Consider the following 27,716-nt stretch of genomic DNA (forward strand, 5'->3'; position numbering starts at 1 on the left):
TTGCTCTATATGGAAATGAGATCATGTCTGTTATGATAAGTTGTGATATAAATAAAACTGAATTGATTCCTTTCCCTCTCATTGTATTATTTTAATATTATGCTGCTTACTTTTAGGATTGTGCCACAACTTGTTAGTACTGTCATTAGTTGTTCTAAGAAAAGACAAGAAATGTGTGTTTTTGTCCAAATTTAAAGACGAAAGCTGTCCCTCATGCTGAACACTGACAGCTGAACTCTTGGACAGCGCTGCCATCTAGTGTTTATACATTGTGAATACATCCAGAACACACACATTTTTAGTTATATGAAACATGTTACTCAGATTTGATTTATTTTAAAGTGACTAAAAACTGAAGTTCATCCAAATGATCCTGAAGCATCAAGATAAACAATCACCAAACATGAGCTGTTCACAGCTTGTAATAATCTACAGTAACTGAGCCGAAGGCTGTTCAAATGTCAGAGAGAGCCCTGTAAAGAGTCCAGAATGTGAACTGGTCCCATCACGGTTCAAATTAAATCCAGGTGAAGATACCTGACCAGGTGTAAAAATACTTTCAGGACATAAAGAGGGTGTGAAATGATGCTCTGTTGCATGTATCTGAATCAGGGACCTTGGAAGAGTTGGAGTTGGAGGTGCGTAGAGAAACTTAGTCTGTCAAAGCAGCCACAGTAACAAGACAGGCAGGAACACTGAACAAATACATTAAAAAACTATTGATCCGCCAACAATCATTTAATCAGCAATGTACCTGTTCATACGAGACACCTGTCACTGTTTGCTGTTAACAGAGCGACGACTGTAAATGGAGAATCAAGGCTGAGAAAGTACAGCACATATATCTATAACCCAATCACGCATCCTGTTGCACTAATGGCGTCAATGGTGTCACTGACAATGACAGTAATTACAGTTACCTTGTGTACACTACTCTGAATGTACTTTATGTTGCAGAATTATATATGTATTTATGCCTTTCTGTTAAAGACAAATTTCCCTACAGACAAGAACAAAGTGTCTTATAGTAGTCCCTATATAATTGTTTTCTTCTGCACATTAAATGGAGTATTGCAGGTCCCAGCTTCAGAGAAAAACCTGCTTCGTCTGAATCGGCTGGAAACGTGCTGTCAGCGCCCCCCACAGGCTTTAGTGTTCATTACAAAAAACCTAAAAGTGTTGCACAGAACGAACACCCAATTTTTGTTTTTTTAATTCATAAAGTCTAAGTCTAAATAACTGGACTATTCCTTTAGCAGTCTTGTGATCCTGAAGGTCCATTTGGGAACTGGTCTACAGCATGAGTCCATGGAGCCAATCAGGGAGCCAGAGGGCAACAGCATTTTTCCTTCATTCTGTATTTTCTTTACTGATTAATTGTTTTGAGACATTTGTCAGCTCCCATCCAAAGCTTAACTTTGCAATGACTTCACAAAGGAAGAAACCCAGAAAGAAAGATATCTTGGTTTGCTAAAGCTAATCAGAAAAATAGTTTAAACTACTACTACTAAAATAAAAAGATCAAATTGACAATGATTACAGCAAAAAGTGGCCATTTTCACAGGTAATACAACCCCACCCCAAATCAAATCAATCAATCACAAACCTCAGCTCCCGCATCATGGCCACAATCTGACTTTTAGGAAGACTATGTCGTCACTTCTTTAGACAACCCTGAAGAATCTGAGCTGCGATTCCACTGTCACACTTCATCACAAAATCTTCATCAGGGGGTGAAACTGACCACCTTTATATACACACAGATGGCTGACACTTTGTCAATTATCCAATGAGAAGTAGACACACAGATGTCCCGCCTCTGAAGGATGCTGCACCAACAACACAGAGACTTCAAAATAAAGGTACCCAACATGTTAAACAGAAAATAAAGTTAAAGTAAATTATAAAACAAAAAAACTTTAAACGTATGACAAAAAAATCTGATGTAAAGATCTCTGAAGTTCATCTCCGATAACTAACTTAGAGTATAAATGTTAATATATTTACTTGGCACCATCCATACCAGCAAAAAAGAAAATGCATTTTTACTGATACACACTAGAAAAATATGTCACAGTGAACAATGTTTTTCTTTCTTGTTCTGTAGGTATTTATATATAATTTTAACTGTAACAACTTTTTATACTTTATTGCAAGAATTGATTTCTAAGACCTGAGGGAGAATGTGTCACTGGATAATATAAACTTTAAAATGAACAATAAAATTTCGTTTAGTTTGCTTCACAAAAATGAATGAATTCTGAGATAGGGTCTTACTGTACATCTTTAAAAAAAAAGTTTTCGTACACATTTTCAAGTACACCTTACAACCCCCAGTGAAACTTTGCCGATCCTTAATGCAGGTCTGGAGCCCCAGGCTGGAAACCAGTGATTTAAATGTTGCTTTCTCTGCACTGCCAAGTGTAAACACCTATTGGAGAATACCAAATAATTTCAATTCCCACTAAAGCTGTCACATTTTATCATATAGTCTAAACATAATAAAAAAAACACAGATTTGTAGTCCGGATCCAGCATATGTTCTCTGTAAAGGAGGAAACAAGCTTTTTATTCCACCAAACCAAACCAAACCACGTTTCAAATGCAAGGGAGGACTGTCTCGTCACTTTTGTCACTTTTAGATAAAAGATGGAACTTAATTTCTCAAAAACTAGACACTCAATATAATATCTCTTGTCTGTTTACTGATATAACCTCCAATATGACCCTGTTTCTGAACCCCACAGTCAATATCTTAAGCTCAGTAGATTTTATTACTGACTCATTGAAATCACTGGAGAGAACGTTAAAAAAAGGGAGAGCAAATAAAGACACAAGCACAATTAAATAAAGTAGTAGGGAAAGAAAACAGAGAGTCATGTCCACCATTTCTTCATCAAATAAACACCAAACACTGTGGATTATTGTAGCTAAAACAGCTGTGCAGCAGATGTGAAAACACAACTGCGATGGCATGGCCCGACCACTAGATGTCACTAAAACACTTGTATCAATGGGAACATAAACTGGAGGTTTTATTTTAAAGAATATTTTGCAGGTATAGTAGAGAGTGAAGTGTCAGACCTGAGTGTAAAGTATTACAAAGTATATTAGAGTAAATATTTAATTTTGTTATTATAAATAGTAACGCACAGGTTCACAGGTTTGAGTTCCACAAGAACAACTGTGTTATTATCTAAGATCTAAACTACTGTCTAAAGGAAGAAGTTTGAGCATTTGTTCCATATCTTTGACATCAAATGTCAGTTTCCTCCACTAGTTAACTTTTTGTTAGCACTAGTTAACTATTTGTCACTACTAGTTCACTCTTTGTCTGCACTAGTTTACTCCTTAGCACTAGTTAACTTTTTGTCAAAGCTAGTTTACGCTTTACTTTTTGTTACTACTAGTTCACTTTTTTATCAACACTTGTCAGCACTAGTTTACTCTTTGTAACTTCTAGTCCACTCTTTGTCAACACTAGTTAACTCTTTGTCAACACTAGTTTACTCTTTGTTAGAACTAGTCTATACTTTGTTAGCACTAGTTTACTCTTTGTCACTACTAGTTCACTCTGTATCAGCACTAGTTTACTCCTTGTTAGTACTAGTTAACTTTTTGTCAGAGCTAGTTTACGCTTTGTCAGCCCTAGATTACTTTTTGTTACTACTAGTTCACTTTTTTGTCAGCACTTGTCAGCACTAGTTTACTTTTTGTTAGCACTAGTTAACTCTTTGCAAACACTAGTTTACTCTTTGTCAACACTCATCAGCACTAGTTTACTCTTTCTCAGCACTAGTTTACTCTTTATCACTACTAGTTCACTCTGTATCAGCACTAGTTTACTCCTTGTTAGCACTAGTCTGCTCTTGGTTAGCACTAGTTAACTTTTTGTCAGAGCTAGTTTACGCTTTGTTAGACCTAGATTACTTTTTGTTACTACTAGTTCACTCTTTGTCAATACTTGTCAGCACTAGTTTACTCTTTGTCAACACTCGTCAGCACTAGTTTACTCTTTGTAACTACTAGTTCACTCTTTGTTAGCACTAGTTTACTCTTTGTCAGTCATAGTTTACTCTTTGTCAACACTCGTCAGCACTAGTTCACTCTTTGTTAGCACTAGTTTACACTTTGTTAGCACTAGTTAACTCTTTGTCACTACTAGTTCACTCTTTGTCCGCACTAGTTCACTCTTTGTCACGACTAGTTCACTCTGTATCAGCACTAGTTTACTCTTTGTTAGCACTAGTTAACTTTTTGTTACTACTAGTTTACTCTTTGTCAATACTAGTTTACTCTTTGTCAGCATTAGTTTACTCTTTGTCAACACTAGTTTACTCTTTGTTAGCACTAGTTTACACTTTGTTAGCACTAGTTTACTCTTTGTCAACACTAGTTTACTCTTTGTTAGCACTAGTTTACTCTTTGTCAACACTAGTTTACTCTTTCTCAGCACTAGTCTATTCTTTGCTAGTTTACTCTTTGTCACTACTAGTTAACTATTTCTCAGGATTGGTTTGCTCTTTGTCAGGACTAGTTTATGCATTGTCAAGACTAGTTTACACTTTTTGAGCACTAGTTTACTCTTTGTCAACACTTGTCAGCCCTAGATTACTCTTTGTTACTAGTAGTTCACACTTTCTCAACACTAGTCAGACCTACAACAGCTACCACCAATACTACTACAACTACTACAATGACTACTTCTACCACTATCATTAGTACTACCACTACTCCGACTACAACAAGTTCTACTACTACTGCTACTAATGCAGAATAGTAGTAACCAATAATCAAAATAGCAACCACTAATTTTTTTTAACACTTAATAATAGTCAATGATAATATTAGTATTAGTATGCTACATTAGCAGTATTAGTGCTTGTGCCAGTACTGCAATAAACCTACACATATTTTATTATTTTATTATTATTATTATTATTATTATATGGTAATAGCACGTGACTCTGCAGTCCTTCGGGTCTGACGTCACCAGCCCCCCTCCTCTTCCTCAGTCTCTGCTCTGCCTGCACTCACTGAATCCAACATGGAGTAAGGAGGAGATGGGGCTCGTCCGGGGCCATCCTCACCGATACCAGCGCACCATTTTCGGTCACCGCATTCCAGCCCGGGCCGGCGGGGGAGGAGGTAGAGGAGGCGGCGGAGGAGGAGGAAGAAGAGGAAGAAAAGGCGTAGGAGGAGGAGGAGGAGGAGGTGGAGGTGGAGGAGGTCGGATGCGCCTCTTCTGATGCGCTCCAGTAATTGAGGAGTGAAAGGAGAAAAAGAAGAGGAGGTGGTGTTTGGAGGAGGAGAGAGGGAGATCCCAGAATACATAACGCACACTGGGATCCAAGAACCGAGCGGGGAGCGGATCCGCCGCCGCTGCTGCTGCTGCTGCCGCTGAAGGGCGAGGAAACATGAAGACACCGCACTGTGCAGCCGCGGCTGGAGATTATTATTACCGGAGGTGAAACGGGGAAAAATGAGCGAGGACACGCGACCAGACGAGTGAGTACCCCCTACCCTGTACCCCATAATACCCTGTCCACCCACCCATCCATTATTATTATTATTAATAGTCTGTAATGATCATGACCGGCTGTTTACTGGCGCGCCGCCGCTTGAGCTTTGTACATTGATCACATGGATACGGATCGGTGCTGATATGCTGTTAGGGGCTCAAGTGATGAGGGGGTGCAGGGGCCCTCCTCATCCTCCTCCTCCTCCTCCTCCTCTTCATGGAGAGGTTGGTTGAGGTCGGAGAGATTTCACTAGAAGGAGAAACGCGTGCAGCCTCCTGCTACAGTCATAACAGAGAGGAGATGATTGGGTGCAGTTTGCATCATGAAGGACTTGACACAGCAGACAGAGGAGGTTCTGCAGGGACTCACATTCATTTCTTTTTTTCTCATGTTTGCATTCATTGAGAACGTGGCCACAAGGAAAATAATATGCTCCTCTCAGCCTCTTTGCCTCATGACCCCTTAAAACGAGGCCACCGTGTAGTGACTCATCATCAGGGTGTCTACAGGTTGTGACCAGTTCAACCAAAAGGTGATTATTACTTCAGTGCAGGTGAGACAATCCAATCCAATGCAATCCGAAAAGAATCAAGTTTATTGCACTTTCATGTAACAGTCAAAACATACAAAAAACTATAGTAATCTGAAATATAAGTAATAAAGAAAATATACTGTATTATATGTTATATAGAGTAACGATAAGGGGATTTTACGTTATCGTGGTAACAATGATTTTGTCTTGTAAGGCAAACAATAAAATTATAATGTTCACATGACAAAGATATCTGCCAGAAATTAATGACTGAGCGAGGAGGCTGCATAGTTTTTTACACAGTGCTGTTGTCTGGTCTGAACGTGTCCACAACCATCACAGGAACCCTGAAGACCTCAGTATGCTCCAGACAATGTGCTGGTCAGGTCGCCAAGCAGCGTCTAAACTCCCCACCAACGTTGTAATCGAAAGGCTGCATCTGACAGTTTTTGCGACTTTCTGTAGCCGACAATCACGTTACACAGTGATTGTTCGGGCGTGCAGAGGTGTAAACGTCTGTCCTGTTTCATGTGAACAAACACTGTGAATGTCCTCTGTCTGGAAGTGTTTGCCTCCAGTTGTACCACTCACACCATTGAGACTACAAAGACACAGAGTTATTTGAGAGAGAGTGGGTTTGCCAGACGTGATGACACGTCATATGAGGCGGTTTATTTGAAGCATACTGAGACCTTTAGAGATGCCCTGATCTGAAATACCACGACCACTGCGACTACTACTCCTGCTACTGCAACTACTTTGGCTGTCACTACCACCAGTACCACTGCTTTTACTGCTACTGCTATTGTTACTTCTACTATCACTACAACTAGTATTGTTATTACTATTAGTACTGATACTACTACTACTTCCACCAATTCTACTACAGCATCTACTGTAGGGTTGCAGAATATGTACATTTGCTATTCTGTGGTATTGAGTTAAGAATTTAACTAAATATAAGACATAATATTTGGTGCCTTTACATTAAATTAAGCTTCGCTACACTGAAGCTAAGCCAAAAGTAGTTTAACTACATCAAAGTTGTTGTTTTTTTGTACATACATTCAGTCCAAGTCAATAATATGTTAGTGATCAATAAAACTGTCAATCACTAATCACTAATTACTCTACAGTCTTGTAGCATATTAACAGTTAAACATTGTATATTCTGTTCAACAGTTGTGATTATAATTCTTGAGTCTCTATTGTAGTTTTAGTTATTCTGTTTATTCTTTTTAGGTTTGAGTTAATCTAGGGCAGCGCCTGGTTAGCACTGTCGCCTCACAGCAGGAAGGTTCAGTTTACATGTTCTCTCCATGTCTGCGTGGGTTCTCTCCGGGTACTCCGGCTTCCTCCCACACAAAGACGTGCACTTAATAAGTAAACTGTCCGTAGGTGTGAATGTGAGTCTGAATGGTTGTTTGTCTCTATGTGCCCTGTGATAAGCTGGAGACTTGCTCAGGGTTTATCCTGCCTCTCGCCCAAAATCAGCTGGGATAGGCTCCAGCTACACTGTGACTCTGATAAGGATAAGCGGTTACAGATAATGGATGGATGGAGTTAATCTATTTAGTTATAAATCAGCCTTTAATTGTGTTTGCTTTGCTTTGCTTGATTCATGTCAAATGTTTTTACAAAGAAAAAATAAATAAATAAATAAATTGTATTTTTAAGAGGCTTACTCTGTACTACCATCTATATTGTCCGCATAAATTTCAAGCAAACAGTTCAACTAACGTCCGTTTCTGCCAACAAACAGTGAATTGTAGCTAGCTGGTGGTTGTATTTATTCTACTTCCCAAAGTTTACTCCCCGTACACTCTGAAATCTTGATATGTTCTGTTATGATTATCATACCATTAAAACCATTAAACCTTTGCAACCTTGTTACTACAGCCACCAAACAGCATTAATACTACCACTACAACTATTTGTACCACTTTTGTACTACTCATATCACTCTCACTAACACTGCTGCAATGGTGACCAGCACACTAGAGGCTTAAGTGCACCATCATGATAATGATGGATATATAGCATGTTGCAGTGAGAAGAATAATGTCACATATTCATCATCCTAACAAGCTCACAGTCTTTACTTCATTTTCAGCCGTCTAGATTCTGTTACCGTGCTGTAACAAAGTACTAAAAGCTGCAAGTTTGAATAAACCGCTCAGAACATGTTGGCTTTGAATGCACCTTAGCAAATCATGTCCTTTGTCCTGGGCGGAGAGCGTAGGCAGCAGGTAACCTGATGAAGCAAGCTACCTTTTCTTTTCACTGCTACATGCTGTGCACACCCCTGCAGGTAAACACATGACTCATACGGCCGCATACAGCCAGATAATAGGCTCAACTTGTGAAATGTTTACCCAAAGTCCACCAGGCTGCAGAGAGAAGCAGGTAGCAGACTGTTCTTTAGGACGAAGGTGTGATTTCCACTGGGGTCACTTATCAGCCTTTAGCTTTACCTTTTTGTGACTTATTTTGCCCTGGATTTTTCCTGACAGGCTGCACACAGGCTGAGCGAAGCCACTGATTGGTGGAACGTGTTGGTTTTGTACATCAACCTTTATCCTTATGGGACCTCTCTTCTATTATTGAGTAAAGTGGCATATTATATGGATATTTCATATTATATTCAAAGCAAAACAATAACAGAACAGGACAACTGATAAACTGAACAATTAATCCAACCAGTGAACTCAATAACTGCAGGAAATTTGTGTCAAACCTGTGATTTGGATGGATTTTGAGTTCCTGTGAATTGATGATTGATCCTGATCAGCGATGATAATTAAATCAGAGATGAGTTTTCCTGATATTTTTAGGAACTTTTTTATACAATTCTCTGCCCATGTTACATATATGTTTAATTTTTAACAATCACACATACTTTTGATCTTAAATAATCATCTAAACTTTTTTGCTTTATTTACAGAAATCTACTGTGCATATTTTTTATACCCCTTAAAATCAAGATGGCCTCGTGACACTTTTATACTGAATATTTTTCAGGTGACACTGTGTAATTGTGATATATCGCTTAAAAAGATTTTTTTTAAAGAAAAAAAAAATGAACCAAACATGAATCAAAATCTGTATTGCTTCAAAACCTAGCGAGTTGTCAACTTTGCTAACACAGCCAGCTAATATTACTGAAGAATCCCAGCTTGGCCTCTGTCTTTCAACCTTTTATTTCACAAAGCTCTCACCAACGACTAAAAGTCAGTCCCAGACTTACTCTTGTCCAGCGGCCTCTTGCTCTGTCACAACAGCAGCTCTGTAGGTTCACCAACAGGACTGATCACAGACATTTCTTGTTCTCGTTGGAGGATTCTTGGTTTTCATTGGACAGTGACGATCTCAAACTCTCCCCTGCTCCTCTCCAGAGGTGTTTTTGTGGGGGTCTTTTCTATTGATCGAGCCAACAGAGAGCTGTCAATAATGCCAGAGGGAGGGGAGGTAGTTGAAAATGACATTGAGGAAAGGTCGGCAGGCAGCAGTGTCCCTGGTACTCCAGGGCCCCACCCACACAGGACAGCATCGATTTTATATCAGCGCTGACCTCCATCTGAGCTGCTGGTGCCCAGTGACTCCAGTTGAGGCTGTCCTGATGGTTGTAGATGTGGAGACAAACGTTTGTGAGAGCAGGTTTAATTTTAGGTTGTAACAGGGATGAAAAAAACTGATAAAATGAACTTTTAAAGTTTCACATATAGTTCCGATTGAGCCCAGTCGGGCACAAGTTTGATTATTTAACAATGTACAGTATATTTCACATGATATGTACCTGCACTTCTCTCTGACTGATATTGGAGTTGAATGTGATTATTATCTTTAAATTATTTCAAATTATGACTCCATTCTTTGTAAAACGATTGTCAAGTCAACTTTTTACCATGACTTACAAAAGTTACATACAATTACAGGAATGTAGAAAGTTATTACATAGTAAAACTATGCAACTTATTATTATTTTCATTATTGATTATTCTGTCGATCATCTTCTCTATTAAGTAGTTGTTTGGTCCAAGTTTGTTTCCTTAAGCCCAGCGTGACGTCCTTAAAAGTCTTGTCCTGTCCACAAACCAATAGAAGACTAAAGAAATCAGAAAATATTCGCATCAAAGGAGCTGAAATCAGATAAAAAATTACTCAATCTATTGATTATTTAATTACTTGGCAATTAATCAGTGAATCAATTTATTTGTGCAGCCCTACTCATAACAGCCTCATTGTCATCAAAGTAATGAGAAACTGTCGGTGAGTCATATCTGATGACCGGACTAAAGATCTACACAGTAGCGGTTTTACCTAACGTCAGCTAATCCTTGTGAACTGGGTCCAAAGCTGCACAGAGCGGAGAAATGATAAGACGCTCATACATGTTTAACTCAAAGACTCTTTGTTCGCCCATGCAGGTAGAAGCAGGTCAGTGACCAGCACCTTATACAACATGTGTAAAATCAGTCCTGAACAGTGTCTGTCAGGAGTGATTTCACAATAAAGCCCTGTGTTTGTTCCCAATCAGACCAGACTGCTGTCAGGAGTAAACACCTGGTTGTCTCTTGTCATACAAGACTCGTGTCTGCAGCTGCAGTAAGACAATCCAGGTTCGCCGGGTTCAGGAGCCTGAGGTGACTCTGTGATGCACTCAGGGTATTCAGTGAGCTAGTTTGTGTGTTTGTTTGCTAAACTACAAGTTTAAATGTATTAATTGAAATTCTGTTTGAGTGTCTAAAATCTCTTTTCAGCCACATTTAACATGATTTAAACTAATGTAACTAGAGGTTTTCAACCTTTATTTTAGCATCTCACACCAGACAGAATTTACCATCAGCCTCTGTTCACAAAACTAAACTGAGCTGGCTGCTGAACTCTTTCTTCACCTGGAAAGGCAGGTTTTAAAGTTGAGTTAGTGTCCTCGTCACAGCGCCGGGTGATGGCCAGCGTCTGATCGGCAACGTGACACGACTAATGGAAGATAGATTTCCTTTAAGGTCAACTTGGTTGTGCCACACGGCTGCAGATCGACTTCACCGTCGCTCACGTTTCACACATCCGGTGACCAAAAAAAACTCTAAACCATCAGTCAGCTGAAGGTCAACGAGGGCGTCGCTGCTGCTTGTTTCGGTTGACTTGGTGAAAAGTACAGTGGCTGTCTTTGTGATGGGCGAGCGAGGGAGGGAAGTCATTGAGAAGTTTGGCAGAGAGCGAGCCAAACACCATCTGCTGCTGCTCTCTGCTGATCCAGACCTCCGAGAAACAACAATTTCTACGCCGATGATGATGATGATGTCATGAGCCCGGATGGACTGCTTGTGTGTGTGTGTGTGTTTGCGTGATTGACAACAGGTGTGTTCCTGTGGGAGCTTTATGTGTAGTTATGTAGTGTGAGTGTGTTTGTCTTTCATGATGATGGAGCAAACAGACCACCAGAGGCTATTATCTGCATCTCTAGTCAGTGTGTGTGTGTGTGTGTGTGTGATGCTGTTTGTTTAAGTGTGCTGTTGTTAAAGTGCTCTAAGCAGTCGTTTCATTACTGTGTCCTCTGAGGACGGGGCTTTTTGAGGGCAGGGATGTCCCACCATGTGTAGCCTGTTTCCACCGCAGAAACCAAAGAACCTTTTTAGGGACTCAGGAGCCTTCTGGATTTCAACTGGAGAAACCAGGGAACAAATTTAGTTCCTGGTCCCCCAAAAAGTCTGTGCTCTGGGGATTGTACTTTGAGATGGACCAGGAACCATCAGAGTGTCGCACAACAGCAAATCACAACCTGTTGTTTTGTGTGTGAAAGCTGTTGGACCGTCACTTTTTATTGTTTCTAGGCAGAAATGAAATATTTGAGCTGCAATGACCTGTTCGAATTCAGTTTACAGTCTACAAGTGCAACACTACATTTGAAGTAGTTAGCCATGTGGAGCCAAGTTAGCCAAGTTTGAGTTATTGTAGTCCGATAACTAAACTAAGGAGGAGCAAAGCCACACTGATCAGATCATCATAACACCGACACATCTGAGAGTGCAGAAGTATTAAAGGTTCTCCATCATAGACGGCCAAATAACCCACAAAGATATGACTGTTTGCCGACTTTGTACAAAACACCTGTCTTATTCTACAACCACAACAAATCCGAGGACTTACCTGACAGTTTGCCACACTCACTTTTCACCACTCTGACTCATCCTACGGCTGATTACCGTTTAAAAGCAGACATCCAGCACCAATATCAGTGCCGTTAAAGTGATACGATACCAATATACTTTGGACACCTGGTGTGTGTAAACACAGTGCAGCTGTCCATGCCATCCATGCTTTAAGCTTTTTCATGGTATTGCCAGTTTTTCCTGAAATAATCCTTCCACATTTTATTTTATTTTTTCATCAGTGCAGTATCGCCATACTTTAGAAAGTTTCAGTGGTGTCTTGTTAAACAGTGTAGTGTATACAAAAAGTAATTTTTTTCTAGATCTGGGTACAAAAATAAATAAATGCATGTATTGTTTGACTGAAGAAGTGTACTACTTGGTTATTTCTGGGTCGATACTTTAAAGGTATTGAATTCAGATATCCAGGCCGCAGATAAGATGTCAAGATAGAAAGGATTGTTTCTGGAGGTTTTCAGGAAAATAACAAGCCACCATATAAAAGTCCAAACGTGGGAAAATACAAAGACTACTGAAGGGTGAGACCACCATCACTGGGGGGAAATTGTGCATCAGTTTGTTTGCATTTTAAAAAACGGTTATGTTTTAATCCAGGGTGTGTCTAATTTACATAATCTTCAGACATTGTCAGTTTAGTTCATGTTTCTCTTTAGTTCCTGGTTGAAATATATGTAAATTAAATGGGGACTAGTGGATGTTGGTTGACTAAATCAGAGCAGTAACATTAAAACAACCGAGATTGATCCGGGATCCGAGATGTTTTCTGTGAGTCATGTTGTCAAGGCGAGTCAGGAGCGGCTGTATTATTTAGACTAAACCTTTTGTCTAAACTTTGCTCACTCAGCTCTGGTCCTATCAGATCACTGACCTCCTGAAAGCTGAGCCATCCGGCAGCCATCACCATTGAACCTTCCAGGCAGCCGCTGGTTCCAGTTGGTTTCAGTTTCAGTTTTTTGTTTCTATGAAAAACTTCTCACAGAGACTTGAAGCTGCTGCAGACAAATAATTCACCACCATCAGCGGTACATTTTCTTCATTTATTTTGTCTAAGTGGCACTGTGACTTGGCACTTGTAGTTGTCTTGTAATGTAAGCTGTGAACACTTTGGTGTTTTAGCATACAGACACCTAAATATTTGAGGTAGCAACTGAAATTTGTTGTTCATCGTTGTGTAGCAGTGTGCGAGGGTGGATGGTGAGGGGGAGCCTGCTGGAGGTGTGTAAATTTATTCTGAACGTGACGGCTGTGAAATAATCAGGAAATAACTTCATATCTCACTGATTTCTTAATACTGGGACTCCCTCACTCTCATTCACTGCCTCTGTCTCTCAACCAGTGCTCTTTCTCTCTCTCAAAATCAGACACAAATTTAAATTAAACTTGTTTTGCAGCGTAAATTGTGAGTCAGACACAGATTTAGTAGCTGGGTACAACAACAGGTAGACTATCAGAGTTTTGTCCACGAGTCCACCTGGATAGTCTCAACTTCAGAGACATTTCAGGCTGATTGTGGAGGTTTGACTGATCTGATCATCTGATTGGCGGCCACAGTGTGACATCGGGCTGCGTTTTTCCAAAAGTGGGATCCTGCGCATTTTTTTTTTGGCAGACACCCTTACGGACTGACTGCCACAGCTAAAACGTCATTCAAATGAATTGAAAAACCTGCATTTTTGCTGCAGCGCCGGATTCTGAGCATGTTCACAAATGTTTCAGTTCTGACTTTAACTTTAAAGCTGAGGCTTTGTTTCTTTGGTTTCGCTCTTTTTTACAGGACTGTGGTATAGTCGCTAATAGGGGTGTAACAGTACACAGAAGTCATTTTAAATCATGATTCAGGAGAGAGTTCGGTATAGCAGGAAAAAAAGGCAAATGCTAACAGACAGTGGTGGAAGTGTCCTTGTCTTATCCACAACAAAATGATGGACATCTTAATTCTGAGTCAGTTGGGCGTTTGTTGGGTGTTTGGTGGCTTAAAGGTCAGAAAAACTGGCAGGTAATTCTTTGAGTTCCCAGTGCAGCTCTGAAGTTCTTTTCTGATCTGAGACTGTTAGTCAGCTACTTTCTCTGCTCAGACTTCCCAGACAGTTTGAGGAGTCATCTGTGATGCAGCACTGACGGAAAAACTAACTCATGTCAAATGAGCAGAGGAGTTTCCGTTTGATTGATAAAAGAACTTTTGCATTTCACTTTTCACTCGGTCTGATTTTCCCAACACCATAGTCATATCTAAAACTGTATTACAACAATAAAAAGAGCAATGATTGGTTTCATGGATCACTCAGATCATCCAACGTTTATTTTACCTGAATTTCAAAATCAGCCTACCATTTTGTTTCTTGGGGGTCCCACATTTCCATGACGATATAGCCAAGGCATTTGAGAAAATAATCGCACAGCAGTAAAACAATGACAGACAACAACAGACAAGTAAATGTACTACAGAAACTCCACAACTACTAGTACTAATACTAATAATTATTCATGCTTAAAATGACCATAACAGCTACCTCAAATACCACCTGACTACCACCTAACAGGACCAGAGCTACCACCCATGATGACCAAAGAATAATATCCGAGTAACTGCCTAGAGTACATTAGCAGATATCAAGCAGCCACCTTAAATATCCTATCAATTACATAGCAGTACCCAAGCTACCCCCCATAAATACCATAATAACCAACTAGTAACATCTCGGTAACTGCATCAACGCATTTGCAAGCACCTTGAATATCCTAGCAACCCACATCTGCAACACCCTAGCAATCATTACCAACTGGCTGCTTGTGCCCTAGAAAAGTATTGACAAGACTGAACGAACCACTACTGTGTGAAAAAGTAAAAACAACAAGATATTTTCTAGCACATGTATATTTCTTTTCTAATTTCTGGTTCTGGTTATTTATACTGTCAGTGACAGAAAACCAGGAAAACCAGTTTAGTTATAAAAATATCACAGAGAAAACTGGAAAACAGTTTTTCTTTTTGTAAATGTCACATTCCAAAGTGTCCTCATACAGAAATTAATGCAGAAGGCTGAGGTATGCTGCAGCATTATTTTCTCATATCAGGACCTCCATCATGTATTATCGCTTACAACTCGCACAGAAAGATATTTACAGTAGGAGTGGTGGAGAGCTGCCTTGGATACATGCATGCGCGTGACAGCTTTCATGAACACATGTATTAATGTTTAGAATTAATAGATAATTTTCAAATAAGTAAGAAATGATATTACTTAAACTTCAGCTCAGCTGCTGCTGACAAAACTGCACTTAAACAGACACGTACCTGCTGATTATCACTTCATATGTGATGTGTCAGATCTCAGATAGATGTCCATCCTGTCTGTTCTCAGAATCAGCAGCCGTCAGTACTTTTTATCTATTTTTATCTCCTCACCTCCACAGACTGATAGTGTCTTAGGTTCTTCTCTGTGTGCACAAGGCGACACAAGATATTGTTACGTTGAGCTCAGGTGGTATGTTTATATATCATTACTGTCCAATGAATATACATATGGACTGTACATATTGTTTTTTTTACATCATGTATGTAGAATAGAAAGAAGGAGGATAGGTTTGGATAAATAACATTTTGAGTTTTGATTCAAGGATAGACCATGAGCTCTGTAATCTCTCTCTGAACCAAGTCAGACTGATGCATGCATGTCGGTGTCAGATGGTCATTAGCCTTTTTTAGATTATGCTGATTTCAATGTAAAATAGTAAAACAGCTTTGATTAGGTCAATGTGCTCTGTGGAGACAGTCTTGATCACTGATAGTTTACCCACTGAGGTGGACATAAACAGGAGAGTCAAGGCTCCAAATCACATGCATGTCATTAGAACCATTTATTTTAAAAAATCCATTTAATTTAACAGTTCACTGATGACTGTGTGATCATAGATTTGATTTCTGGTGCTAAATGTGTCTCATACGGTGTTTCAGGTTTATTTTTTTTGATTTTGAAAAAAAACAAAAACAAATTTTTGGACATCAGACAGCGAAAATGTCCTTCAAATTTTTAATTTCTTTCATACTTGAACCAAAATAACACATTATGAACATTATTCTGTACCCAAAGAGAAGATTTTCACAAGGATACATATCATGATGGTAACTGATTAGTTTGTGTCTGAGTCACTTGTGTTGAACCGTGAAAGACAAACATGAGGAGATGGATGGATGACATCACCACACCTGCCAAGGTGGAGGTGGGCGTCGTACATTATGAACCTTTGACCTTCTCTTTATAAGCCTGACAGCACTGAGACACATGAGACACACACACACTTGATAAGAGCTGTCCTCCCACTAACATTCATGATGACATGATGTCTTATGGACAAATGTATGCCTGCTGATTGGATTATGTCCTCAAACAAGAACAGTAGAAACATCATCATCATCAAAGTCTCCTTGAAGGCGAGGGTGATGATTAGTTGCAACAATATCCTACGCACTGGATCTTTAAGTTGTTGGATGGTTGTTGTTGTTTGTCTCGACGTACAAGTGTCACCTGTCTTAAAAACTGTCTGCAGGTCTGTAAAAGGTTGTTTGAACAAAAAGAGTAAATGTTTAATTTTACATCATTTTGTAAGTGAAGGTGTCACTGTTTGCAAATGGAGGATCTCTCATTTTGGAACCAAACTCCAGCATATAGAACCTCCTGTGTGTGTATGTGTGTGTGTGTGTGTGTGTAGCATGAGTCATCACTGCATTTGCCGGCAGAGTGCAGTGACACACACACACACACACACACAAGCACCATCTGTTTGACAGGCAGGCTGAATCACACGGCGGAGGGAAGCTGTGTGTGTGTGTGTGTGTGTGTGTGTGTGTGTGTGTGTGTGATGCTGGAGACGAGGCAGGCAGCGTCTCCAGCCTCTCCGACCCGTTAGGATGTGGCGTCGGCGGTGTGCGGCAGCACAGCTCGACAACCTGTCGTCAACGGAGACCAGCGTGACACTGTGACCGTGGAAACAGGATGTATGAGAGATGTCGGAGCACAAAAGGCAAGATGGAGAGAGAGAGATGGAGAGAGTTTATTTTTTATTTTTAATCCCAACCGTGATTTTTTTTTTCTTTTCATATTTTTCCTCGACGCTGTCGAGTTTCAGGCTGCATGTTTTTTCTGAATGTGAAGATTCATTCCCTACTGGCATCCCAGACTGGCCGATGGACAGGGTTTGTTTTGGTTTTCTGTGTGTGTTGTTATGCTGACTTGATCCAGAGGGAAGAAGGCGACGCCACCCATCTGTAGATGCTGGTCGTGTTATCACTGCTACGAACTCGCTCAGCACTGGCCGGTCTGGTCATTTCCACTTGTGATGCCACTTTTGCCAAAATTGTCATTATTCAGTCACTAGAGAGACGTCAGTAAGTCTCTGTCACTTCAGTGGTGGATGGTAACTAAGTATATTTATTTTAAATACTGTATACAAATTTATGGTGTTTGTACTTTACTTATTTAATATTTCATTTCCATGCCACTTCATACTCCATTACATGTATTTACCATCCTAAAAGTTACTTTTCAGATTAAGATTTGTCATAAAATATAATATTTGTAAACATTAAACCACCAGATCTTTAAACTTGAATGTCTGCCTGTCTTACTGAGTGATTGATGAAATTACACTATTGGTTGGTCTTTCAAAATGAATACCAACCAAGTGGTAATCTCTGTGGTTGTAAAGTGAAGCCGATGTGGAAGTGCCAAAAACTGCAGTTCCTCCACTGTCTACTTGAGGCTGGCTACAGAATGAGTCAATCTCCATAAGCCCCCATGTTAAAATGTCCAACTTCACAGCAGAAATAAACATGTTTACAGCCTGGTACAAAAAACTAATTTGCTAATAATATTTGAGCACCCATGTGTCATCCATCCCACTTAAGGTTCACTGATGATCCACGTCTTTGCTAAATTTTAGATGAGCTGGGAGGCGGAAGAGGCAGGACTGCCAACATGGCGGTGGCCAGAGTCAAAACAGCTCCTCAGAAACCTGTGGGTGACGTCACAGATCAAAGTTTGGTCATTATTCTCACCAGACTGCTGCATTACACATGTAGACTTTAATCAGCGTGGTTTTAAAACAGAAAAAAAGCTGTGACTCCTCCACAACTGGTGGTGATGCTAACTGTTCCTCACTGGTGTGTTGCAGTGACAGCTACATTGTGCGTGTCAAAGCGGTGGTGATGACCAGAGATGATTGCGGCTGGTTGCCGCAAGATGGCTGCCTGAGCAGAGTGGGCGTGTGCAGGCTGCTGCCATCCGAACTGCTGGGACGCAACACCTTCCTTATCCACGGAGAACGGCTTGAAGACAAACAGGTGGGTGCAGCAGCATTGCATGTGAATAAAGACAATAACATGAAATAGGTAATAAAGAATAATACAAATAGTTTTTTTTAAATTTAGTGTTATCTTTGTTGCTCATTGCTGTCATGTTTATGCCTTTTATTTCATTGGGGAGAGATTATTTCTTGTCAATTAGCTTCCTGAACTAATCACAATGGATAAGAAGAACTTTATGTGTGACCTCACAACATGTTTTTCCACAAACATGTTGTAAAGATCTGCAAAATTGTAAAGACCATAAAATTGTATGTCATATGCTGAAAAGAAATACTTATCTGGACAGGTGTGTTTTATTTCAGGTGATTCTGGAGTGTTTCTTAAAGAAGGATCTAGTCTATACGAAGGCCACACCGACGTTCCACCACTGGAAGGTGGACAACAGAAAGTGTGGTCTGACCTTCCAGAGCCCAGCCGACGCTAGAGCCTTCGACCGCGGGGTGAGGAAGGCCCTGGAGGATCTGACAGAAGGTACGACTGATCGCACAGAAAAAATCAACTGTAGCTGAAATGTCCATCAAGAGGATTTAGTCCATGACTTGTTCATGTCAGACTTACTAATCATAAAGTTTCTGGTTTTACACATTTTTGTGTACTTAAACCATCGACATATGTACAGATGAATGACGCATGTCTCACTTCCTTACACTGTACAAAAAATGAAATATCCCTGATAAAGTTGCTGCTATATTGCACTGGTGACGTCATTTGGAGCCAGACTCTGCACAGTAGTCACTGGCATAAACCCGTCGACTCACGCGATGAGCACTAGGCCGTGAATGATGTGAAACTTTTATAGCATCAAATAACTCTTTAAAATCAAAGTTATCAGAAAAATGAGCACTGCATGATCTACTAAACTATCTAATACGTTGGGGAGCTGTCATGACCAATCTTCATTTACAGTCAGTGTTTAAACCAAACCCAGCTGATTCATGGATGTGTTGGTTTTGGAGTTATTGCAATAAAAGTGGATTTTTGTTCTCCGTTAATGGAGACAGGCAGTTTCCCCCTGTTGCAGTCTTTTGGCTAAGCTAGGCTAAATAACTGTATTTCTGTAGCAATAGGTAAGTGAGACAACAAATTTCCTTTAAGTAGGAGCCCTTGCATCTTAAAGGCCTGAACCAACTGAACTGCCAAATTTAAGCCCCAAAGCCAACCCTGTCACAAGCAGTCCCCGCTCCGCCTACTCCAGTCTCCCAGTTTCCCGCCTTGTGTTTGTCACGCCCCTAATCACCTGTGTATTTAAACCCTTTGTTTCCCCTTCCCCAGTGCCAGATTGTCAGTGTCCATGTGTCCTACTTTCCAGCGTTTCTAAAGTATGCTTTTCGGTTTTGATCTTTGCCTGTTTTTGGATTGTTTGCCTGCCTTACCTGACTGAACTCCTGTGCACCGAACCTTTGATTATGATTAAAGACTGGTTACCTCCTGTATCTGCCTCCCGAGTCTTGCAGTCCTGAGTCCTGTGTCCGTGCCTTGTAACAAACCCAACCCAAAGCCATATTTTTGTTTTATTTCTTTCATGCATTACTGACTGTTTGCTTGCCAGCAACACCTTGCCTACACTGTAAATTACATTTGATAATAGCCAACAACCCAACCTGGAACCTGATTAGAGCTACTGTAGTGCTGCATAGGAAGACCACAAATGTTATTTTAGTTGTCACTGCTCTGTTCTGAACTGATGAAATAAAAGAAGAGGTCACCTCAGTTCCTGTACTACTGATCGTCTTGTGTGTTCTGCAGGCTCGACCACGTCCTCATCAACACTGCAGAATGAGGCGGAGCTCGGCGATGATGACGTCTTCACGGTAAGAAAGTCTTCAAACACAAATGAATGGTACAGAGGATACCATCAATATCTGAGTGCAGTAAATCTCCAGGATCCTTTGATTTGTCCTGTATGTAGTTAGAATTACATATGTGTGATATTATCAAACACCAAAGTTTGGTGAGCCAAATTTTTCCAACTTCAACATCTCAACCCTTCACAATTTTAAAGCTTTAACTTTAACACGGTGCATCAGAGTTCACATTGCTGGTTAGAACGTGTTTTCCCTTATCAAGCTTTCTGTATTGTGTCAGGAGGATTTATGTTTGAACACGGGGAGCAGGGAGGAGCTGTTTTTTGTTATTTTGGGTTCAGACAGGAGATGCTGCTTTTGTTTGCATCAATGGTTTCGCTGCATGTGTGTGTTCGGCTTTGGAGGGTGTTAGACAGGAAGTGTGAGGGACAGGAGGGGTTTGGTATCCTGTGGTGTTTATGACCAGACACATGTCGCCGTCCTGTTTGGGGTTTGGTTTTGTCACTGACACACACACACACACACACACACACACTTCACTGTCCTGTTGTTTGTCTGAGACAAAGACATGAGGAAAACTCATTTCCATGTTCTTACAGGTGAAAGAACCCACATGATCTAAATGTTTGCTAATGTGCAGTCCAGATAGGACTTAAAGGGGAGTTAGATCTATAAAAATTCACACCCCTCACAGTTTTCATGAATGGGGAAATTAGCTACAGAGACAAAACCTACATGTAAACATGTTTATTTCTGCTGTGAAAATGAGCATCTTAATACGAGCTTTTATGGAGATTGACTCACTTCTGCAGTCTGTCTAAAGTGGATGCTCGAAGAATTACAGTTTTAGCACTTCCACATTGGCTTCATTTTGTACACTTTTGACCCTCGTAATATACCTTGAAATGTCCTCAAAATGTTTATCGTAACTATACAAACTCTCATAACAGTATAACAGACCACAGGATCATTTGTGTTTATTCATGCTATGAACAACTCAGATTTGGTTGCAGTAAACGGATCAAAAGGATGCTGAAATGATAGCGATTCTGTTCATCAAATAACAAGCAAACAACTTTTGAAGTGCATGTTTTATGAATGGAGTTAGGGTTAGAAAAGTAAAGCTAGAATGAAGTAACTGACTTTTCAGCACTTTGATAATCCAATGTTATTGTCTGGTCTCTGTATAAACATGAAGTAGTATCACCTCTGCTGAAGACAAATTGAGAAACGAGAGAGAACTTAAAGCCACTTTTTAATCCCAAAAGTTTAAACTCTCCTCTCTCCTGCTGGACAACATCTCCAAATCAGACCAGAATCTGGTGTGACGCCAGGTGTTTATTCCTCCAGAAGGTTGTCAGCTAACAGCAGCTCTGTCCCTTCACTCCGCCTGGTTATCCAATTCTTCGTCTTCATGTTGGACTGAGGGCAGACTGAACGCTAGAAAGACTCACTGTCTAAGTGGTTTTACAACACAATACAAGAACGGTTGTTCTTCACAATCTGTTAATCATGTTAGTTTATTTTTGGATGTTTAAACATTCATGAATTATAATTCAAGATATTGCTGAAGGAATGTTTCAACATCAGATGAGTAGATGGATATCAGTCTTGTGTTAAGTACAAGCTCATGTCAGGTCAAGCTTAGCTTAGCATATAGACTGCAAGCAGGGCGGAACAGTTAGCCTGACTCCAGAGGTGTTCACAAATACACCTACTAACACCTAATTCAGCTGATACCACATAAGACCACCTCTCAGTTTGATGAAGGAACCAGGTCCTGATCTCTGTTCCCATATTTCCACTGGCTTCAAAGAAAAAAGGGTGTATCGTTTCCGCAGGATGTCCAGTGCCGGAGGAGAGAGTCTAACCTGTCAGTAATCCGTCACTGAGGCGCCTGTTTACATAGCTGGCCTCATTTAAAGAAAAGCCGGGCTGACTGAAGGGAACATGGCTGAACCGCCCTGGCTGCAGATCATTCCCATCCATCCCGTCTGCACATCTGAAGTCTGGGTCTCCGAGGAGGAGAAGGAAGAGGAGCAAGACTCTGAGGCGCTGAGAAGACTCAGAGGACAATGAGGATGTTCATCAACATCTGTCAGGAGTAAATAAACCCTCCATGTCATGATGCAGTACTTCCTCCGATACTTCCTGAACTAGACGAACTGATGGAGAACAGAGTTTAATGATGATGAAGTCATGTAACTGTACTACAGAAATGTTCAACATTTGCCAGAATAGTTTCAAATAAAAGTATATTTAAGTTAAAGCCTTCTACGACTTTCAACACCTGCTGCTCAGACTGCAATGAAACTGGCTGTTGATTTTCATGGTCCTCAGATTGGACTACCTGAAAAGTTGACCTGATGTCAGCACTACACAGTGGATCATTTACATTTTACATTTAGTCATTTAGAGGACACCTTTCCCCAAAGTGAACCATCAAGGTACAGTGTGACAGGCACATGTTAGTGCAGCAATAAGTACTACTCACATAGTGACAGTTCGAGAAGGGGGATATATTTATCATGTCCAGTTGTTGGTAGTGCTAGGAGAGGAGGTACTCTCTGAAGATCTGGGTCTTTAGGAGTTTTTTTGAAGGTACAGCTACTGATCTGGTAGAAACTGGTAGGACGAGAAAAGTTTGGATTTCCCTGAGTGTACAGGTGACAGAGCGAGGTGTTGTTCATTGGAGGAGCACAATAGTTGTAAGGTAACGTATGCCTGTATAAGGGCATCCAAGTAAGTGGGTGCAGAACCATATAGAACCACCTCTACCGTTATCGCAGCCTGCGTGTCAAATCGCCCGATGTGACCTTTAGCTCAAAGACTATCCACATCTATGAAATGAAACAGACAAGAACAAACTGTGTGACGGTTCCATACTATTCATATAGTTGGGGCCATTAATGCACTAAATAAAAGAGGAGAGGAATAAACCAGTCAGATGTAAATAGTACAAGTTCCAAAACTTTTTTTAAAGGAGTGCTGTAAATGTATTCACCACATTTGTTAGTATTAAAGATTGGCATTGCTGAGATTCAGCTTCAGCCTTACTTAATCAGAATCAGTTCATATGGAAGACAACCTGTCAAAAGTAGATTCATAGAAATTTAAAATACATTCAATATCTAAAATTATGTACTTTTACTTAAAACTAAAAAGTAAAAACTAACGCAGAAATGTGAGATAGCAGTTAATTCGTTTTGCTGTTAAATTCGGCAGGTTCTTCAGTTCCCTTAGTTTTCTGGAGTTTGAAAACGTCTTCTTGTGTGATCCGAGTGATCCACATGAAAGCTGTGGCTTGTGTCAACCCTCAGGATGACGCAACTCAATGCACTGCGCCTATCGCTCACGGAGCCACAGGCCGCGATGCCGGGCTGGGATTCATTTAGCACAGACCCAATAAAAACACAAAGACTTCAGAGATGTTTCTGCCACACTGCTTTGGTTCTGGAGGTCTCTTTTTTCCGCCCCTCGTTCTTGTCTAATTGCACACAGAAGTCTGGTGGAGGGTCAGAACACACTGAAGTGAAGCTCAGGTGGTTAAAGATCTTCTGCTACATGCAACATGAACTGAGAGACGAAAGATACAAGTTATAATTTATAATTTCCTCATTATGTTTTTACAGTTGTGTACAGTGGCTTAATTCTCAGGTAGAGGTTAAGACACAGAAAAAGGTCAATGACCTCACACTGTAACACTTTTTAGTTGTTCTGGAGCTTTCAATCAGATCACACGATCTTCCTCAAGAGATGGAGTTTGCCCGGATGTTTTTGACATTTAAGCCAACAGCTGTCAAAGTCAAAACACCTTCTGTGACTTCACTGGTTGGGGTTTGGCCAGAGGTCAAATCCTGTACAGTGGAGCTAAGAACCACAGACCCTTTAACCTTCCTGCAGGTTGTTCACACTGTCCTCTGTCCTCTTCCTCCAGACGGCCACCGACAGCTCATCCAACTCGTCCCAGAAGAGAGAGCCAGCGATGCACACACTGGCGCCACCCAATTTTTGTGAGCCCCGTCGACACCAGTGCATCCTGGGACATTTCTATGAGCAGCACCGGCCCTCTGAGCACTACTTCCTCGATCAAGTGAGTAGAGTCAAAAGTGGGGCAGTTACAGCTGGGAGTGATCAGACTTGATAGGATAATTCAACTTCTTCTGCAGACAGATTGCAGATAGTAATGAGTTCACTTCATTCTATCTATAAACATTAGACAACTCTGCATCAAGACCACCATGTTTGTGACAATATATTGTTGGATACAATTAATGCTGTCAATGAAAATCAAGGTGTTGGGAGATGGACTGCTTGATATGAAAATTCAACATTTAAGGTGTTAAAGCGACACAACATAGATTGTGTCAAATTGGTATTTGCTTTTACCACCTGTGGTAGATATGGACAGCTGTACATGTGTTTTAGTTATGATTACATTACTTATGTTCAAAAAATAGCAGGCTGAACATTTTGCTAACAGCCGAAAAAACAAGTGCAACAACACAAGACATAGCAGCCAGCTGATATTACTTACTAGTGCAACAACAAGAAGCCCAGCTCTCCGTCGGTATTTCAGCCTTCTATTTCAGGAAGCTCTAGACTAAAAGTCAGTCCCAGATTCACTCTTGTTCAAAGACGCTTCACTAAGTCACTCACCCTTTCTCTTCTTAGCTTCCTCCTTCATTGTCCACTTTCGCCTCCGTCATTATGTTCATCAAGGCTGCTGAGCCCGTATACATTGCTCACTTGCACAGCTTTGGTTCTGGCATGACACCAGCTCTCCATCAGCATTCGCCAGTGCCCTGGGCTTAAAAAAACCCTCCTCTTAATGATAGTCCTAAATGCCTGTGGTACAAACACTAATACTCCCCAGCGCTCTGAGCTCACGGTCTGGGCAGCCCGGCTAACAAACTGTGTTAGCTAACAGCTAACAGTAGCTACAGTTTGCGGCAGTTTATTGTCAGGAAACTCTGGACATCAGGGGGAAAACCAGAAAACATTTCCTCCATAAAATATGATCCAGTTTCACCAAAATCAATGAAATAGTTTGTGGTGTGTGACTTAGTGTTATATACTTACTTGTACTTGCAGGAGATCGTATCTGGAGCACAAAGTTACATAGTGCGAGAAGCAGACGTGAGAATGGCAGAGACACCATTCACCTGCTTACAAGTCAGTGTAGCATTAAAGTGATTTAAAACCTGTTATTTTATGGTAGAGGAGTTATAAAATGCAAGAAACTTTAAAGGGATCCTGGTGGTGGTCAAAACTGTAGTAGAAAAAAGCTACTGTATACATACATACCAGATAAGAAGTACAGGTCTCTATAACCCATGATGCCTCCTGTTCCTGGTTTGGCTTTTGGTTAAACAATTTGGATCTCATTTGACTTAAAGTTTAAACCTTTGGAGTTTTCTTGTAAACAAACAAAAGTTATGTTTACATTCAATGTTACTCACCCAAACACAAATCCTTGAGCTCTAACAAACGTGTTGAGTGCATTTCCTTCTTCATAAAACATTTGCAGAGATGATTTTTTAAACATTTTAAATCCAGCATGTTTACATGCATGCAGTCTTCTTCTTCTTGCATTACTGCCACCTGTTGATCAATGGAATAGTGTGAAACTATTGGTAGGTGTGTGTATTGTATCACAGCACGTGTGCCCTCATGTGCATGCACAAGATAAACAAAATGGGTCCCACTCATTGAAAAAAGGACAAGAAGTTATCGGTAACTGCACAGGAACCTCTGATTCACACAAAGCTAAGAGACACGTGTAGAAACGTTCAGTCGAAGCTAGAAGAGTCACAAAAATATGAAAACCTTTGATAACCCTCTTATAAAGAAACATTATTTTAAATGTAGGTTTGTTGAGGTTTATTTCTCACACAACCTTTTGAATCGACTAACCATAAAGAGTCCTTAACCCACAAGTCAGTTCTCCACAGCTGTGTTCCACTTTTTCTTCTGACCTCAAGTTTCCATCCTCTCCGTGTCTCTGCAGGCGGTGCACATGTTCCCTCGTCACCCCAGCTTCCAGGTGGAGGAGGAAGAGATCGTACGCATCAACCCCCGCGAACGAACATGGTTCACCGGCTATGAGGATTACCGCCATGCCAGCTCCACACGTGACAAAGTCACTCAGCCTGACAACCTTGACGCGTATGTACATTTTGCAAAGAGTGAGCCACCAAAACACGACTATACCTACCCGTACCCGCTGAGCTGTGACGGGCAGCGGGGCTGTGACAGCAAACCCGGTTGCCTGGAGCTGAACAGCGGCCACAGAGCCGTAGTGACGGTGCAGCCTCAAGCCCTGCAGCCCAAAGGCAAGAGGCGGAAGGAGGACGGCGAGCGCTCGCGCTGCGTTTACTGTCAGGACATGTTCAATCATGATGACAACGGACGGGGACGCTGCCAGGAAGCACCTGACCCCATTCAGACCTGCATCAGGCGGGTCAGCTTCATGTGGTGCGCGGACAGCTTGCTATATCACTGCATGTCGGACCCGGAGGGAGATTACTCGGACCCGTGCTCCTGTGACACCAGCGACGAGCGCTTCTGCCTACGCTGGGCAGCGCTGGTGGGTCTTTCCCTGCTGGCGCCCTGCATGTGCTGCTACGCTCCCCTCAGGGCGTGCTACCGCTGTGGCGTAGCCTGCCACTGCTGCGGCGGGAAACACAAAGCTGTGGGCTGAGGCGTTGCAGGTCCCATCCTCCTCACAGAGAGAGCAAGGACTCATGGGAGGAGGCGGGGAAAAGGAGGCCGCTGTGATTTTTATGTTGTTGTTTTGTTGTTTGTCCCGTCTCCGATTTCAAGAAGGAGAACTTTGTCTCAACAGATGGGAAAAGAAGTTCCCTGTTGTTTTTTGTTTTTTGTGACATTGGGGACCAAATGGCTTCCAATTCTCACAAAGACTGAATAATATTATATATATAGATATATATATATAGAGATATATATATTTTATTATAATATATACAGGTACTTTATATTTTTACACTCATGTGTTTTAAAGGCTTGAATATGTCATTTTTTCAGCGTTGTGTGAGTCAGTATGAATGTTGCGTCTTGGTAAAGGGAACTGCAGCTGCGAAAAATTTTAACCATAACAAAACAATTTAGGGTGCACATAATCATTTCATAAAAGAAATAAAAAAATCAAACGTGGTGAGATGACTTCACCTCATAGGGTTAGCTCAACATTTAAAAAAATAGACGTTTTCACTATTTTTGCCGAAAGTAAAATGAGAAGATGGAAATCAATCCCGTGTCTGTTTGTTAAGTAAGAAGCTGTTGTCAGGACATTGTTAG

At 40.8% G+C, this 27,716-nt stretch overlaps 1 protein-coding gene across 2 annotated transcripts; it reads left to right on the forward strand.

Annotated features, from left to right (window-relative positions):
* Positions 1-5,036: 5,036 nt before the first annotated feature.
* spred2a (sprouty related EVH1 domain containing 2a) lies at positions 5,037-27,223 on the forward strand. Of its 2 annotated transcripts, none has more exons than XM_010730338.3 (6): positions 5,037-5,508; positions 18,399-18,567; positions 18,894-19,062; positions 20,338-20,402; positions 24,334-24,489; positions 26,407-27,222. In XM_010730338.3, the coding sequence occupies exons 1-6, from the start codon at positions 5,483-5,485 to the stop codon at positions 27,097-27,099; spliced, it is 1,278 nt and encodes a 425-aa protein (XP_010728640.3). In that variant the 5' UTR covers positions 5,037-5,482; the 3' UTR covers positions 27,100-27,222. The 2 variants fall into 2 exon arrangements, with proteins under 2 accessions (XP_010728640.3, XP_027138214.1); XM_027282413.1 differs by lacking the exon at positions 5,037-5,508 and adding an exon at positions 16,956-17,249 and having other exon boundaries at positions 26,407-27,223.
* The last annotated feature ends 493 nt before the right edge of the window (positions 27,224-27,716 follow it).

Source organism: Larimichthys crocea, chromosome X (genome assembly GCF_000972845.2).
Source record: "Larimichthys crocea isolate SSNF chromosome X, L_crocea_2.0, whole genome shotgun sequence".
NCBI classification, from domain to species: Eukaryota; Metazoa; Chordata; class Actinopteri; family Sciaenidae; genus Larimichthys; species Larimichthys crocea.